At 41.2% G+C, this 17180-nt stretch overlaps 1 protein-coding gene across 1 annotated transcript in view; it reads left to right on the top strand.

The window, feature by feature from the left end:
- Positions 1-17180, top strand: part of LOC128443882 (transient receptor potential cation channel subfamily M member 7-like) — a gene marked incomplete in the record, with an annotated part of 35046 nt that overhangs the window by 15629 nt on the left and 2237 nt on the right. Inside the window, 24 exon segments of the mRNA XM_053426120.1 lie at positions 14-67; positions 181-321; positions 564-698; positions 854-1131; positions 1231-1459; positions 2759-2914; positions 3212-3355; positions 5758-5886; positions 6077-6328; positions 8005-8179; positions 8610-8742; positions 9249-9427; positions 9612-9744; positions 9892-10703; positions 11693-11787; positions 12554-12650; positions 12780-12856; positions 12979-13016; positions 14009-14037; positions 14524-14583; positions 15409-15444; positions 15573-15647; positions 16839-16907; positions 16910-17121. Of these exon segments, the coding sequence (XP_053282095.1) occupies positions 14-67; positions 181-321; positions 564-698; positions 854-1131; positions 1231-1459; positions 2759-2914; positions 3212-3355; positions 5758-5886; positions 6077-6328; positions 8005-8179; positions 8610-8742; positions 9249-9427; positions 9612-9744; positions 9892-10703; positions 11693-11787; positions 12554-12650; positions 12780-12856; positions 12979-13016; positions 14009-14037; positions 14524-14583; positions 15409-15444; positions 15573-15647; positions 16839-16907; positions 16910-17121 (3738 nt within the window).

Raw genomic sequence — 17180 nt, 5'->3', positions numbered from 1 at the left:
TTTGTGATTTTAGAAACAGCATCCCAACAACCCAACACTCCTCCACCTGGTTAGAGATGTTAAACAGGTAGTCAGCTCACTTCATATATATATATTCTTATAATATGTATATTTATATACTCTACCTGTTTCCATTAACCAGAGTCTCACTCACCATTTTGTCTTTGTTCCCTCTTGCAGAGTCATCTGCCTCCAAATTATAAAATCACTTTGATTGACGTGGGTCTGGTTATTGAGTTCCTCATGGGCGGGACTTACCGGTGCAACTACACCAGGAAACGCTTCCGAATCATTTACAACAATCTCCATGGCAACAATAGGGTGAGTTAGAACTGTTTTACAATGTCTCTGTAGAAATGACCAAAATGGATTTTATGAAATTCATACTTGAAACTTCAGTTTTTTCAGTTTTTTAACTTTACAACAAAACTTTATCTTGAAAAGTGACTCCAGTAATATTTTAATAATGGCAATGAATATTTAAATTTATTGTGAACTATAATAAAAGCTGATGGAAGCAAAGTCGGTGAGTAAACCTGAAGATGTTCCCATGTCGTGCACAGAGATCAGGGCGCCATTCAGCAGGTTCTGGCTCTCATTTGAGGAAAAGCCATGAGGCTTTCAGCATGCAGGCTGACAAGAAGGAGAAGACGAGGCACAACCACTTCATTAAGACTGCACAGCCGTACAAACCCAAGGTAAACTCCTGGTGTTCACCATAAGAGAACGTGGCCTCCTTTAGAAAGGAGCACGGCAAGATTTCCAGATATTATCTGCATCTAGAGCTACTGTTAATGGTAGAAAATGTCTGTCTCCTGGTCCCCCTTTCGCTATACTTTCCTTCTCTTCGTAGCCCGAGTCTTCCACAGAGCAGAACAAAAAGAGGAGCAAAGAAGAGATTGTGGACATAGACGACCCAGAGACGCGGCGGTTCCCCTACCCTTTCAATGAGCTCTTGGTGTGGGCTGTGCTGATGAAGAGACAGAAAATGTCGCTGTTCTTCTGGCAGCATGGTGAGGAAAACATGGCAAAGGCACTGGTGGCCTGTAAACTGTGCCGCTCGATGGGATACGAGGCCAAGAAGAGCGACGTGGTAGATGACACGTCAGAGGAGCTCAAGGAGTATTCAAAGTATGTTTTTCTACATGGCTTTGATACACGTCAAATAGCTATTAAACCTCTTGAATTTCTTTTAGAAAGCACCTTGTTGATGGAGATGATGTTTTTCAGTGAGTTTGGGACACTAGCTGTGGACCTGCTCGAGCAGTCATTCAGACAGGACGAGACCATGGCCATGAAGCTGCTCACCTACGAGCTGAAGAATTGGAGCAACTCTACCTGTTTGAAGCTGGCTGTCTCCTCCCACTTAAGGCCTTTTGTGGCTCACACCTGCACCCAGATGCTGCTGTCGGACATGTGGATGGGACGGCTGAACATGCGCAAGAACTCCTGGTACAAGGTTCATGTTCCATTTAGACTTTATTTTTGGTAACAAACAAGAAGCTGGTGTAATCTTGATGCTTGAGTCAATGTTTTGTCCTAGTTTTCAATGGCCTCTTAGGCAGAGCTTAATATATGGAATAAGTGTCAGTATCTTTATTTCAGGGTCTTATCCGAATGTTTGCTTGCATATCTAACACAAATCTGAGTCTACTTGTTGAGGTCTTAAATTGCTGCTTAGCTTCAGGTTGAAACAGAATAATCAGTTGATTGTAGGAGTTAAGTCTTTGGTGATCTGCTGGTGCAAAATGCAGCAGCACATTCTGAACTCAAGGTTATCTAAATGTAAAAGAAAAAAAAGAAAAAATATTTCTGATTTCATTTGTCTCAGAAGTTTCTTACTTGGATTTTACTCTCATTTCTGATGCTGTTACAGTGGCCTGCATTAATTGAGCTGCAGTAAGTAAAAACTGATTCAGAACCCTGAACCTGTACCACTGCTGCTGCACAAAGAGCTGTTCACCTGATTATTCAAAGTTCAGTGGAGCTCGACTGAGTACACAGAACTCTGAACTGAAGAATCACATGGTCGTGAGTCCAAGCCACTGCTGCTACAGAGTGCTGGTCATCTGTAGATTCTAAGTTTATTAATATGGAATGTATATAGTGTCAAAATTTGACAATACACTTTCCTGTGCCTTTTAATACTCATGCCAAGGGTGAGGCCGACAAAATGAACGGTTTTCAAGATATGCGAGCCACAGATGGACAGAGATTTCTGGAATTAGTAGATATACGAGATGGATGTGCTGTCATTAATCGTGATGTCTTTGTGTGACCAGTAATATTAGAAGATTAATTGTTATTGCATCTATGCCATGTCAGATTTTCAGCAGAGCCTGACTTGAGTAGTAGTGTTTCCCCGCCACTGCTAATTTATTGCTGCTTCATGGTCACAGCAAACGCACATTATAGATCCGGAATCCTTGTACTGTGCTGTATTACCCTGCAGCGTGTCCTCCCTCCTCACTCTCTCGCTGACCTTTGCTTACTTTACAAAATTATAAAAATCAATACTAATCAGATGTTATTAGAACACGCACAATACTTGAAGTATACTTTGTGTTTGATTCCCTCGAGAGTTTAGATTCAGATGTTATGTTCAAAATACACGTATTTGTCTTATTCAGAACATATGAGAAATGCTCAGATTTAGCTGGCCTTATCGTTTGTGATTGGTCACCCATTTGTAATTCAAAGAACTGCATCAACAAATATAGCAGCATCCACCCACATTAGTTTTTGTGTTTGTGTGTAGGTGATTCTGAGTATGTTGGTGCCTCCTGCCATCCTTCTGTTGGAGTACAAATCCAAGGCTGAGATGGCTCACATCCCTCAGAGTCAGGATGATCACCAGATGACCATGGAGGACAGCGAACACAACTTTCAGAACATACCTGAAGACATCCAAATGGTCAGTTCCTCCGTTTCTCCTATTCAAAAACCTGTTTTATCTATCAAAGCAGTCTGACAGTCCAATAGCATAATACATCCTTAAAAACCTTTTCTAGCTTATTCACAGTTCAATATGTTAATGAGTTGTGAACATGCTTTTTCTGTTTTGTAAAATATAAGCCCGGGAAAAAGTTGTTGATAAAAACTTATTTGCCCTTAAATGCCTTTTCTTTTTTTAACTTTTATTTGCTTTATTGCTGTCACTCCATATCGGGCCTTCTTTTGTCTAATTTGGGCCTTTTTATCCTCTCGGCAGGATGTGTTCAAGGAGACCAGATCCCAAGACCAAGTGGAGGTGAAAAATGACATGGAGCCGCTCGTTCGAACCAGGAAGCTGCCGTTAACTAGGAAGATTTATGCCTTCTACCACGCTCCCATTGTCAAGTTCTGGTCCAACACGGTATGAAGATTAGAGAAGAATACACACTCCTATATATATTTATATATATTTATATATATATATATATATATATATATATATATATATATATATATATATATATATATATATATATATATATATATGATGGTCTGCCCAATAATCTCTCCAGCTATCCATTTTATGGTATTTAATCTTAGGAGAAGGATCCTACAAAGGAAGATGCTTATACGCAGGAGTAGTAAACTGATGCAGGAGCCAACCTGCAGAGAATTTACATACATGTGATTTGACATTTAGCTCTAGCTGAAAACCGTGGTTTTTCGAATAGAGAAGTGTTGTCTCTACAAAACCTGCTTTACTGCAGCCATGGCAAGTGATCATCGGTCGATCAAACCTTTATATTCACTTGCAAATAAGGCCCTCATATGTTCCGATATCACCCTAATGTCACTAAAACCACAGGAGAGGGGACAAGAAGAAACCTTATCAGATAACCACCACATTTGCTCTAGTTCGAGGGTAGAGTCAATCTTTTCTTCATTATGTCCAACGTTCATCTCGCCTTTCTAGCTCCATGGCACAGTCCTATGTTTATTCATATACACAAGCCCGCGGCTGGTTCTCAGGAACACGGGAGCCGTCATTGAAGTTTTTACTAGCTGCCCTGGGAAGGGTTGTTTTTCAGGCTGTTCTTCAGGTTGATAACATCACTGAAACTGCAAGTATATGTAACACCGCCTGGGTCTGAGCTTATCTACATCTGCTGTACATGCTTCCCTCCCGATCCCAACACATAACCCATCAGACGGGAGTGTTAATGGCTGATTTTCCAACGAGGTCCCAGCTCGAATGTCAAGGCTCGGTTTTTTAATGGTTGATTTAATCCACGTTGCCCAAACCTGCCTATATGGACACTTTCAAGCTTTCCCACAGTCTTAGTGTTGTTGGCCTTGCCGTCCTTCCAATAGTTGTCGGGACATTTCCCTCAAAACCAGAAACGTTGACCTCAAAGTTGTTGTTGAGTAAAATTCAGAGTTGCTTAAGTCATTAAGATACATCACCTAACTACCATAAACCACTTTAAGAATAGTTGAACCAATCCGGACAGTACCTGATAACCTGTTGTTGGAGGTTGAGGAAAAGTTGAAGGATCACAAAAGTAATTAAGATTCATGCTCTTTGCACCATTAATATCTGTATTAAAAGTCATGGAAATCCATCCAATATTTACAAGCCACTTCAGTATTCAGAGGTCAGAACATCAGCATTTCTCATAGCAGGTGGTCTGTAGATGTTCAAATATTTCAAGAAGATTGAAATATCAACCGGCTGGTGGTCTTTATGTAAAGTCAGGGGATCACCATAGTCCGTAGGATCCACCCTCTTAATTGTCTGCAATGGTAGAGCTGCATTACTTGATTTTGTGTCCAGTAGAGGGCAGAAAAAAAAATGCCTAAGTTCACCTTAAAGGGATAGTTCACCCAGAAATGAAAATTCACTCATTGTCTACTCACCACTATGCCGATGGAGGACTGGGTGAAATGTTTGAGTCCATATACACTTTGGAGTTTCAGGGGTAAACAGTGTAGCAGCCGAATCCAATACAATTTAAGACATTAGTGGCCTTTTTCAGAGGTGAAAAAATATAAAATGCCTCCATACTGCTTGTGTGTGGTCATCAAAGTGTCTTCAAGTCTGAAAATAGTTCACTAATTCCTTTATATGTATTGGATTTGGCTGCAGCACTGTTTAACCCTGAAACTCCAAAAGTGTTTTGTGGACTCAAAAACTTACCCGACCCTCTGCTCCATCGTTGAGGGGTTAGTAGATAATGAGTGAATTTTCATTTCTGGGTGAACTATCCCTTTAAAGCAATTGGCACAACTAGCCTGAACTGTAACATTCAGGAAATGTGCTATAAAATAAACAAGTAAAAGGCAGGAGGGGATTATTCCCTGAGGCTTCATCACTATGAGCAACTAATTTCACATTACACACGATTACTTCATACAATGTTTCTTTAAAAATATATAGGTTTAAATTGCAATGTGGTTTAAAAGATTCCTGTTATCTTCCTACCATGTCTCTCTCACACAGTCCTCATTGACGAAGCAAACTACCTGTTGAGCTCTGACGCTTGAGAGGGCTCAGTGACTTTTTGCTGTAGACTGGAAAAAAGTGCCCTGATGAGGTTCAGTGCTCTCTGTGGAGAAGAAGCCTCTCTCAGGGACTGTCTTTGTTTAAAGGCTCTTTATCAGCACAGTTCCGATTCTATATTTATGAGGCACCTAGATTGAGAAATCAGATTTTCTATTCCTGGTTAGAATAAATTGTTTTACTTACATCTACCAAAAATGTTACGTATAATGCGGGAGTGGACTTTTTTTTTCTGAGTCATGTTGTGTGTTTCCCACCGTCAGCTCTTCTACCTGGGCTTCTTGATGTTCTATTCGTATGTGGTCCTTGTGAAAATGCCCGAATCGCCTTCAGCTCAAGAGTGGGTGGTCATCCTCTACATCTTCACCTCTGCCATTGAGAAAATTCGAGAGGTATTTGAAACAGACTTTTAAAGAAGCATAAATGATACTCGCTGATTTTAAAGTGGTGAAGATAATAAAATGTTTTCATCAGCAAGTGATTGCTTTTGATAACCGTTTCTCTCTGTCCTACAAATTCACTTCCTCAGAGACTGTGGAATAATTAAACTCTTTGTGACTTTTCCACCTCCTTTTTCCCCAGATGTTCATGTCTGAAGCTGGCAAAATAAGCCAGAAGATAAAGGTGTGGTTCAGTGACTATTTCAACTTGTCCGATTTTCTGGCCATTGTGATCTTCTTCATCGGCTTTGGCCTGAGGTTGGGCGGAGGCGATGCCTTTGTCCCTGGCCGGACAGTTTACTGTCTCAATATCATCTTCTGGTATGTGCGACTCCTGGATATCCTGGCTGTCAACCAACAAGCTGGACCTTATGTCATGATGATCGCTAAAATGGTGAGTTTTAAGTTATTTGAATACACATTTCATTTGACACAGTTAAGGGATAGTTCACAGAAAAATTTAAATTCTCCCATCAAACCATCCACAAAAAACATTAGGAGTCTCAGGGGTAAACAGTGTGTCAGCCGAAGTGACCCCTTCTTTAGACGTAATAAAACAACAGAGAAAAACATGACATGCCTCCATACTGCTAGTGTGGTGTCATCCAAGAGTCTGCAAACCCCCATATTCATATTCGATTAGAAACTGCGTCATTTACACCGTGCTTGCGGACGTAGCCACACATTGTTATTATTGATATTTGCCCACATTAAGACAACAAAGACTTTTGTTTCATTCCTTTTTTATATTGATTTATATTTCAAGTTATAAGAAGCATGACTAATTCCTAATTAGTTGATTGATTGAAACTTATTACTAGAAGTCACAGATGCACATTAAGCAGAAGTTAACATGGTGCTGACACATTCACTTAACACAGGAGATAGTGGGTTTAGAATCTACTTTTGTCATCTACTGTCTATTCCTAAGAAACATTAACTTACAGCGGGAGATAAACATTCTGTGAGAGTTGTTGCAAAATTTTTTACATTCATCAATTTGTTAGATTAATCATGTTTTTAGTTTAAGAATTTTGAACGTTCAAATTCGAGCAGCATTTATCATCCACATTTAACCAGGTATTATAATATGCTATATTATCTTAAGCACCGCCGTGGCTTTTAGAACAAGTTTTTCACCATGTGTGCTCTATTGTATTTTGTAAATATATATTCATTTTAAGGGACAGCCGTCCTTTTTCATAATATTGATTGAAATCTTAAAATAGTTTTAAGATTTCACATTAAATTTGTGAGGAAAAAAAGCTAACCTGGAAGAGCTGGTTAAAAATGTCCCTGACCGCTACTCTAAATTGTACTTTATGCCTAATTTAATTATAATTATTAATTTTGAATATTTTGTTTGTTTACTCCAAACCAAAGTACAAGTTAAAACAATGCAAATGGTGATTTCACAAATCTTCCGTCGTGGTATATTTCATGACTGAGTCTTTGACCTGAGCTGCTGCTTGGTGGATTTCTTTTTTGTCACCTGTAGACGGGACCAGGCTAGTTGTTTCCATTCTTTTTTTTAGTCGTTGTGCTAAGCTAAACTAACAGGCTGCAGTTCAAGATTCAAAGTCTTTATTGTCATCATACTTTAGCACAATGAACAACAAAGGGAGTAAATGCGTTTCCCAAATTATGCAACTGGATTTAATTACAACCGTATCAAATTTCAATCCTGAACTTCGCCTTCATAACTGTTATTAAATAACCATCAACCCTACAACATTATTTTTGAAGAGTTGAAGGTTGGTCTCCCTCGGGATTTCAAAACAGAGAGGTTTGTTTTCACCTGGAATCAACAATTGCTTTGAAACATTAAACACAAACCAAGGAAATCAAGAAAATTAAAAACATTGATTTCTATTTCCACCTTATTAAGCAATTATATCAACAATGTTATTTTAAAATCAACTTTAAAACGTTTTCCGTAAAAAAGTCATTAAATAAAGTTAGCTTGGGATCCCCAGGGTAGATGTAAAGAGGGTCTTTACTTTGTACTTTATAACTCAGCTATTGTTTAAAGTCATATGTTTCATTCATTATGTGTGACGTCTCTTGCAGGTGGCGAACATGTTTTATATTGTAGTTATAATGGCGATAGTCCTGTTGAGTTATGGCGTACCCAGGAAAGCTATTCTGTACCCAGCAGAGGAGGCAAGTTGGACACTGGCCAAAGATGTGGTTTTCCAGCCGTACTGGATGATGTACGGGGAAGTGTATGCCTATGAAATCGATGGTAAGGACGATGAGGATGGTAGGGGAGATTACGATGGTAAGGCCAGTTTTATTCAAAGCTTCTCACCACGGCATGGCAGCTGATTGCCACTCAAAAACGAGCACCTGAAATCAAAACCACGAGTGCCCAATCATTGTTCCCCCTCACAGCCTCTTTCACACAACATGGGTCACAGGCAGAGGCAGCCAACACTAGTCTCTTTGGGGAAGGGGGCCCCAGCACTTACTGTCTGGACTCGGCTATGAAGGGTCACAACATTGAAATCGATCACTGTGATTACGACCCTGTGCAAAAAGTGGTGAATAGTTAGATGTTCTTACGATGGTGTGAGCTTGTGGAAATAAAACAATTGTACCCCCAGGACCTCTGCAAATTAAAATGTTCCTCTATAAGCTCCAATAAACAGCTCAATTTTTGTGTCTTCTCACAGTGTGTGCCAACAACAGTGACTCATCAGTGAAGCCCCTGTGTACGGCAGGAGTGTGGCTGACTCCTCTCCTACAAGCAGTCTACCTCTTTGTACAGTATATACTTATGGTCAACCTTCTCATTGCCTTCTTTAAGTAAGTGCACAGCATTTCAGAGCCAAATGCAGCTGTTTTTCACCATTTTCAGACTTGATCTCTGGAAAATGTCCACACAATTGGGTCGAAACATTGTCCGAGTTTGTCAGACGTATTCACTACCACAGGAAAATCTCCGAAGCATTCAGGGGTGGGTAGGTGCATGAGACAGGAGGACATAACGTATATATTCAGCTGTGTAGATGTTTTTTCCCACCAACAAACGACTGGCGTAGACCCTTTCGCCCAAGAATCTCATATTCTTTCCAAATTGACATCGTCTTCAGCGTCTTCAGACTCACTGGGACACTATCTTTTACTGAGTGCCTGGCTTGAGAGACTGAAAGAGAGATATTTGCATTCTCACATACAGCCCCTCAGGGTAATGTCAGGATATTATCCAGAGATCAGTGCATGTCTGAAAAGCAGCTAAAGTTAGTTAAAACTAAATAGAATATTGCTGGTGTTCACCTCATCTTCATACATTCCTGTGCTTTGTTTTCCAGCAATGTGTATATTCAAGTGAAGTCCATTTCTAATCTGGTTTGGAAGTACCAGCGCTACCACTTCATTATGGCCTACCACGAGAAGCCTGTCCTCCCACCGCCCTTCATCCTCCTCTGCCATATCTACTCCCTCTTCTGTATGTGTCGAAAGAGGAAGAAGGAGAATACCTACGGACCAAGTATGTCCACCCTGCTGTCAATCTCTGCAACATGTGTTGTTGATGATTAATGATGCCATTCATTCATACAGCATAGATGTGTTTCAATAAACTTTTATATTGAGAAAAAACTATACTATTTAAAAGTTGTTCTCCAAAATATGAAAGATGCTGCTTTTTTAATTCTTTCTTAATCTTCTTTTAGAGCTGTTTCTAACTGAGGAAGATCAAAAGAAGCTTCACGATTTTGAGGAGCAGTGTGTGGAGACATACTTCCATGAAAAAGATGATCAGTTTCACTCGGGGAGTGAGGAGAGAATACGTCTTACCTCAGAAAGGTGGGGGTTTTTATAAATGTTTAAAAAGATGCAGCGCATACAGTAAATATTAATCCTTATATGAATAAACATGACTTTTTTCTTTTCATGACTTGTTGATATTTGAGTAACAAGAGCTTAACTAATGCTTCCCTTTGTCGTTTCCAGAGTTGAGACCATGTGTTTGCAGCTGAGGGAGGTCGGGAACAAGGTCACCTTTATAAAACGCTCTTTGCACACTCTGGACTCTCAGATCGGCCACCTGCAGGACCTCTCAGCTCTAACTGTGGATACTCTGAAGACCCTCACTGCCCAGAGGGCGTCGGAGGCCAGCAAGGTCCACAATCAGATCACCCGGGAACTCAGCCTGTCTAAAAATGTGGGCCCCAGCATCGCGCCTGTGGCATCCGACACAGGCCCCCACTCTAAATCGTCCGGGATAGGCAAACGCAGTGCAGGGCCCTACTTCGCCTCCTCTTTCCCCGAAACGGGAGTCGATATAGCAGATTCTCTGTTCGGGATTGGTGTAGGGGGAGGGGCTGGAACGGAAGGTGGCAGGCGAGTCGGGCCCACCCCTGGAGCAGAACAGGGGCTGGACCCCAACCTCAACCCAGCGAGTCCAGAGAGGAGGGACTTGTTTGGCCTCGGCCACCTTGCTGCAGAGGCTAGCTGCTCAGGCAGTGCTGGCTCCAGTGCCGGCTCCAGTGCCTTTGTCCATAGTGCTGCGGCCTTTTCCCCTCCGGAGCTGCGTCTCCGAGGCCGCTCTCTCACTCAGAGTAAGCTGACCCGTCCACAAGAGCCGGGCTTTTCCGACTCCCCATCCAGCCTACCCAACGTACCCTCCCCCGGAGCTCAGTTCCATATCAGCAGCACCCCTTCCCAGCCCAGTGGCTCCAGCCACCCGGAGCTCGCTCTGGCTAGGCTTTACCAGCAACCTCTCGAACCAGACAGCACCACTGTAGAGTTTGGTGCATTTGTTGGTGAGTATGAGAATGAGGGTGAATCTGGTGTTGATGAGAACATAAAAGTGGAGGATGAAAACGGTGTATGTGTGTATCCTACTGTTGTCGTTGTCTCGACTTCGGGCTCTGCTCAGCTTACCTGCTTGCCTGCTTGCACTGTAACGCCTGAGAACACAGAGGGGTCAGAAAGAGGGGAGATAGAGGAGACTAGGGTGAGTTTGGGGTACGTGAATGAGGCGTTCTGTGACGACGAGGGGAGATCGGGCTCTCTAAGTAAACAAAGTGCAGACAATGAAGTCACACTGACTGCTGAAGCTGAATCATCAACTGGTCACACCAGCAGCAAAAACACAGGGCCTCGTTGTGCTCATGCCCCTGCTGCGGCACCCAGGGGACCCCAGAGACGAAAACAGGGGAAACGAAGTGATTTGAGACCAGCAGAGTCATGCTGTGATGGTCAAAGTGTGGCAGAAGTCCCCCCTGACAAGAGGAACCCAACAAGAGGTTTGAGATTCAGTCTGAAGTTGAGGGCTCTGCTGCCGGGTGCTCGGGTTCCCAGTTGACTTTCAGCTGTGGGGTTTTTCTCTCCCTCTGCTCTGTCTGTGTGAGCTGTGTGTTTCTTCTCTTTCTGGGTGGTTCTGAGGATTTCACATACTCAATCTTGAGACCTGAATGCCTGAATGGTGTGATCAATTGTCTGGTTTTCATCTTAGTCCACAAGAATGTTTGGTTGGTGGAGGCGTGAGAAGAAATATCTCTGAAGAATAAGCTTTTATTTATCTTTGATTACATCATCATTGTTGTGTTGTTTGTGTCACCTGATCAGGAAGTGTTTGTTTTGTTCTGAATGCAAAACAGTAAAACAAATGAAATCGTTCTAGGAAACAAATTGGTGCATTCGCTTTGATTGGATATTGTAACTAACTCATGAAAAGGAAATTATAAAAATTTTATAATGTGACATATCAACAGGGTAGATATAGCTAAATTAATCACAATATTTCCAGGACATAAAGATAATCTGGACGTCCAGCACTCAACACCAAAAGAGACCTCCTCCTCCAGCAGACAGCAAAGCCCGGCCACAAAGACCAGATCACAGGTGTGTTGACATGTGTCATTGTACAGTATACATCATTTTCTTTATATATATATTTCTGTCATATTTGTCTTTTTAAGATGACTTCTGACTCACTGGTTATCAGATGTGTTTTAAATGTCCTTCAAGTAGATTTTAGTCGGCTTAAAACTTGAATACCACATTGGCGATATGTGATGTCACCCAATTTATCATCGCTCAGATGGTTTTCCTTTGTTGCATCATTAGAAACCTCTACATGGATACTAATATTCCGATGTTAACCTGATTAAGACACTAGTTTGATCTGAGTATTCTGACCTTTGTCGCATTATGTGGATATGTTTACGTCTTAATCATATTATAAAAGCCTATTTAAGGATATTATCGACATACAACAGATGCCTTGTGGTCAAGTGTAATTGGTTAGTAAGACATAAGGTTGACACTAGTCATGACAGGCTATTCTCTGTACATATTAATGGAATATTATATTGGCAAATCTTGTAAAAATAGTCATGATTATTTCTGTATATCTAATGATTACTCAAGCTCCTCTCAGAATCAATCGAGACTTGATGGCGATTTTTCAGAGGAGAAGCCTCCACTACAATACTGCAGACAAATCATGAGTGTTGTGTTTGCTAGATTCAGAGTTTTGTCGGTTGTTTATGATTCAGTCTGTCGAGATTAAACTTAATGAGATTCTCCATTAATCAGTGTTTGAGAAGAACTATAACCCTCTCACGCCAGTCCCTGTCTTTCTCTCTCTCTGTTTTTACGGCTGTAGGCTCATCCTGAAAGTCTTGGTCACATCAGAGCTGTCAACTCTTATGCTGGTTTCACAGAGTTTGACAGAAAACCAGCTTTTCTCCATCCTGACTCCAGTAAGCTCACATAGCTATCTTCTCTTGAGCAAAATCCTCTTCGAGACCCCAGTCCTTGAATTGTTAGTTATTGGTTGAGTATCCACGATAATGTTTGATGATTGCTGATCGTTGATCTTGTTCTTGTAGATCTGAAGAAGAGGGACAGAAGCAGAGTGTCGGCTGAAGACATCCTCATCCATGAGGACCCCAGGGCTTCAGTATTGGTGAGAATGTGTATTTATTCTTACATGATAAAAAGTTAGAAAAACTCTTTGTATTTAAATCTTGTTAACTTGATTAATTCCAGTTTCTGTCATTCTTTAACAAGTTGTAATTTCTTCAACAGGAAAAAGTTCAGGTCAAATCAGCCCAAGCCAGCAGCCTGTAAGTGTCCTCTTTCAAACACACACTTTTATCTTTGTGATGACAATCGTTGGTAAGATGCATTCCCTAGCCACTCATGCTTAACCATCACAACTAAATGCCTAACCTTAAAAACAAGTCTTAAAGAGAGAGAGAGAGAGAGAGAGAGAGTTCACAGAAAAATGAAAATTCCCTCATTATGTACTCACTACTATGCCGATGGAGTGGGGGTGAAGTGTTTGAGTCCACAAATTGCCTCTGGAGTCTTAGGGGGTCAATACCATTGAAGTCAAACACGACCTCATCTTCAGGCATAATAAAACAACATAACATGCCTCCATACAGCTCGTGTGGTGTCATCCAACCGCCACAAGCCCGGACATTCATATTCGACTTGAAGCGGTGTAATTAAAATCATGTTTTTAGCCTAAAAGTCACCTGATATCTTCCTATGCGGTGCATTCGGACACATCGCCGCGTGGCTACGCCCGCTAGCATCCGGTAACTTCTGGTAGTGGACTTTTACACAAAAAAAACAGCCTTGTTTCGAGTCAATATGAATGTCGGGGCTTGCGGACACTTGGATGTCAACACACGAGCAAAATGGTCACTTTCGCTGAAACAATGTTTACCCCACCAACATTTTTGTGGACTTTCTGTGTTGTTCCCAAGAATCTTCCAAGTTGTAAACAAATTTTTTCTTATTATTCCGACATCACAAAAACCCACAATATGCTCAAAACAGTCCAAGCAAAGATATAAGTACAGATGCATACAGTCTAAAGACAGAAAATCCACAACCTCTTGACTTTACTTTACTTTACTTGGTAGAAACAAAAAGTCTAACCAGGTTGTGTCTTAATCAAATTGACTTCAGCGGTTTTGTTGTGTAAATGCACTACACAAGCTCCTGTGTATCTCTGTGATCTAGACAGTAACTGTGTACATGGAATCTTTTCGTTTGTAGTTTTAACTAATGCATTACTTTCCCTCTTTCCCTGTCTTCCTCTCAGAAGAGCCCCGGGCGAGGATACTCCAAATGGTAAGATGTGTAGTTTCACTCGTGCTCCTTCATCTGCATGACATAGTTTGGGCCGGCTCCCTCTTTCTTGATCAGCTAGTCCAACAACTGTCATATGAACAGTGTTACCAAAGTGAACATTGACCTTTCGCCTTTCTTTGCGTCATTATATTTGTTTTTGTCACCAAAATCTTTGGTAATAATGTGTCCCTGCCATAAATCCAATGTTTCCAGTATTTTTGCTAAGTTTTACTGAAGCCCTGTCTCTGGTTCTGATTTAGCTGCAGCAACATCCTTGTGTTACAGAGGATGTCAGAAAATCTGAATTGAGAATGTGAAATAATACAGACGTTGCTTTCAATGATAGTCCTTGCGCTTGCAAGTCCAACTGTTTTGTGATTTGATGAAGTATTATTGCAAAGGGATTTTACATCAGCAGCACAGTGTGACCTCTTCTGTGTGATGCTTAATGGATGGAGGCTTGACTGTGCTTCTCCACTTCTGTAGTTCCAGCTGCAGTTTCTCTCTACACGCCACGCCACGCCCACCTGGGAGCCAGGAAGGACTGTAAGTTGTAGATGTTGTTTTCATGCAGTGATTAACTTCCCTCCCAAGCAGCAAGTCCGTTAATTCATTAGTTGACCAACAGGATTTCAATGAACATGTTGATAATCTGTTCATTTTCATTTTCTATTGGAATCATGTTTGAAACTAAATGTGATTGTTCCAGCTTCTGCAGTGTAAAGATTAAAAACCATAAACATTATGTTAGGATAAAAAACTTGAAAGAGATTTATTTGATTAAAAGATAAAGATACATAAATCAGTAATGAAAATAATAAATAATCAGTTGTTCCTTGCCTACAACATTTTGCTCCTTCTAATGACAGAAAAAATTATATAAACTGATAACTAAGTAGGACGAGTATGAAGGCCACATACAATGCAAAATAATTAGGAGATTTTTTTAATATAGTCACAACAACATTACGAGAATAGAATTTAAAAAAATTATATTCTTCAATATTGCTCTAATACTAATAACAGACCTGTTAGCTGCTAGATACCAAAACAAATTAAATACATTATTTAATTTCAGATTCTCATTATCACTGTTGACTTCAGGTTTATTTATCTGTTGCAGTAAACCTGTCATAGAGTGACATCTGCTGGTGAATGCTGGAAAAACTGTTTTTGTTGAATGAATATGATTTACCACTGACATCTTCATTTAATGACATGAATCCAGCCCGGGGTCCTTGTTGCGTGTCATGTCCTGCTCTCTCACTCTCCCCTCCTGCCAACGCATCACTCAAATATATTAGTCATCCAATAAATAAGCTTGTAAAATGTTTTGTGCAAAGATTAACAGTCACTTTGTTTTCTCTGTAGCTATTGGCTCTCCTTTCAAGCCCATGGAAAGCTACAGTACTCAGGTGAGACATGGATCAATAAGGTTATAAAATTCCTTTTTAAATATTACTTCTGTTGTTAAGTTCCAGGTGAAACTGCTCACAGAGGTGTGTGTGTTGATATTTGCCCTTTTCCTCCTGTAGCTGTTGAACGCAACAACTTGATGAGGCTGTCGCAGAGCATCCCTTTCACTCCTGTGCCCCTAGAGGTGAGTCTGGGTCCTGGTGCATTCCCACATATGTCAGATCATGTGAATAAACCACTTGATACCTCTGAAAGACAACAACAGGCAGGTGGAGAATGAGGGGGGTGTGCCATCTGATGAGAGGTGTGGTCCTTACTTTGTTTTTTTCCTCCCACGCCAGCAGCTGTTTGGTCCACAGTCATGCTCAACATGTTGATGAACAAGTGTAGGTGTGGCATTGTGTTTTAGTTTTTTTCCGTTTCCTTCTTGAAGAGGAACTAGTTCAGCGGCGGTTTCTGTTTGATGTCCAAATGCCTGTGAGTCATGGGATCCATGCAGTTTACAGCCCTGTCATTACAGTGGTGTGGGGACGTGTTTACTGCATATTTGCAAACAATGCACCAGCAGCCACATGGCACCAGTTTATTAAGGTTATTATCTCATATCTCCATTCAACCATATTTTAACGATGATCAAAATTGCCGTTTGTTTTGACTCCTGTTTTCTGGTTCTTTTGTAACTTTGATATCCAGGTTTTTTTTTGTTTTTTTTTTTACATTTTAGAGCATAATTTTCTTTCACATTGTAAAATAGATTCTGATACTCTGATCTGATTTAAGTGTGTTTTGTGTGGCAGTATAGACAATTACCACAGACATTTCTGTGGTTTCTGGGGTCTACATTTTGCCGTGGAGGTCTTCCTCTCATTCACCATAGTGCAGATGCACATTAGCCCTGTTCCCTCACCAACCATCCTCAGACTGACGCAGTCGTCATTTACCTGTGCAGCCTCCAGATTTAACTTGTTTTGAGTGTGTTGGTCTTAACATGAGATGTGGTGAAGTGTTGGCACACCTCTGTGCAAGACAGGCGAGGCCCTGAAAAGGGATTTCCCCAACTGATGGAAAAAACCTGATCTGATCTTAGTGCTGCAGCATTTCAGTGTTAGATTGAAGCCACTTCTCAAGATAGTTAGATGTGCCTTCATAGAAGAGTGCAAAGCTCACATTTACTATACTTCTTATCCACTGATGGATCTGTTGCACAATTTCATTTTGAGCACTTCTGTTTCCCCACAGAGAGCATGCTTAATAATCATCAAATCAAATCAAATGTATATTTAAAGTGGTACCATAAATCTGACACAGGCTTATGTTGCTGTGTGTCTGCAGTTTGTGTCAGGAACTACTCAACACTAACCTCTCTATCTCGCTCTCTCTATCAGGGGAGCCGGTGACCGTGTACCGACTGGAGGAGAGTTCTCCCAACACCATCAACAACAGCATGTCTTCCTGGCCCAGCGGGGCCTCTGTGCCAAAATAGAGTTCCTCAGCAAGGAGGAGATGGGTGGAGGACTCCGGCGAGCCCTCAAGGTGCTCTGCACCTGGTCAGAGTACGACCTCCTGAAACCAGGTCACCTGTATATAGTCAAGTCCTTCCTTCCCGAGGTGGTCCAGACCTGGCAGAGTATCTACAAAGAGGACACTGTGCTGCACCTTTGTCTCAGGGTAGGGAGTCACACAATGTACTTTCTCAGTAGATAGATTCAGTTCAATTGAATTTGCTG

This window comes from Pleuronectes platessa, chromosome 1 (assembly GCF_947347685.1).
Source record: "Pleuronectes platessa chromosome 1, fPlePla1.1, whole genome shotgun sequence".
In the NCBI taxonomy this organism is placed as follows: Eukaryota; Metazoa; Chordata; class Actinopteri; order Pleuronectiformes; family Pleuronectidae; genus Pleuronectes; species Pleuronectes platessa.
Note: the sequence above shows the minus strand (reverse complement) of the source record. Positions and strands in the feature narration are given on the sequence as shown.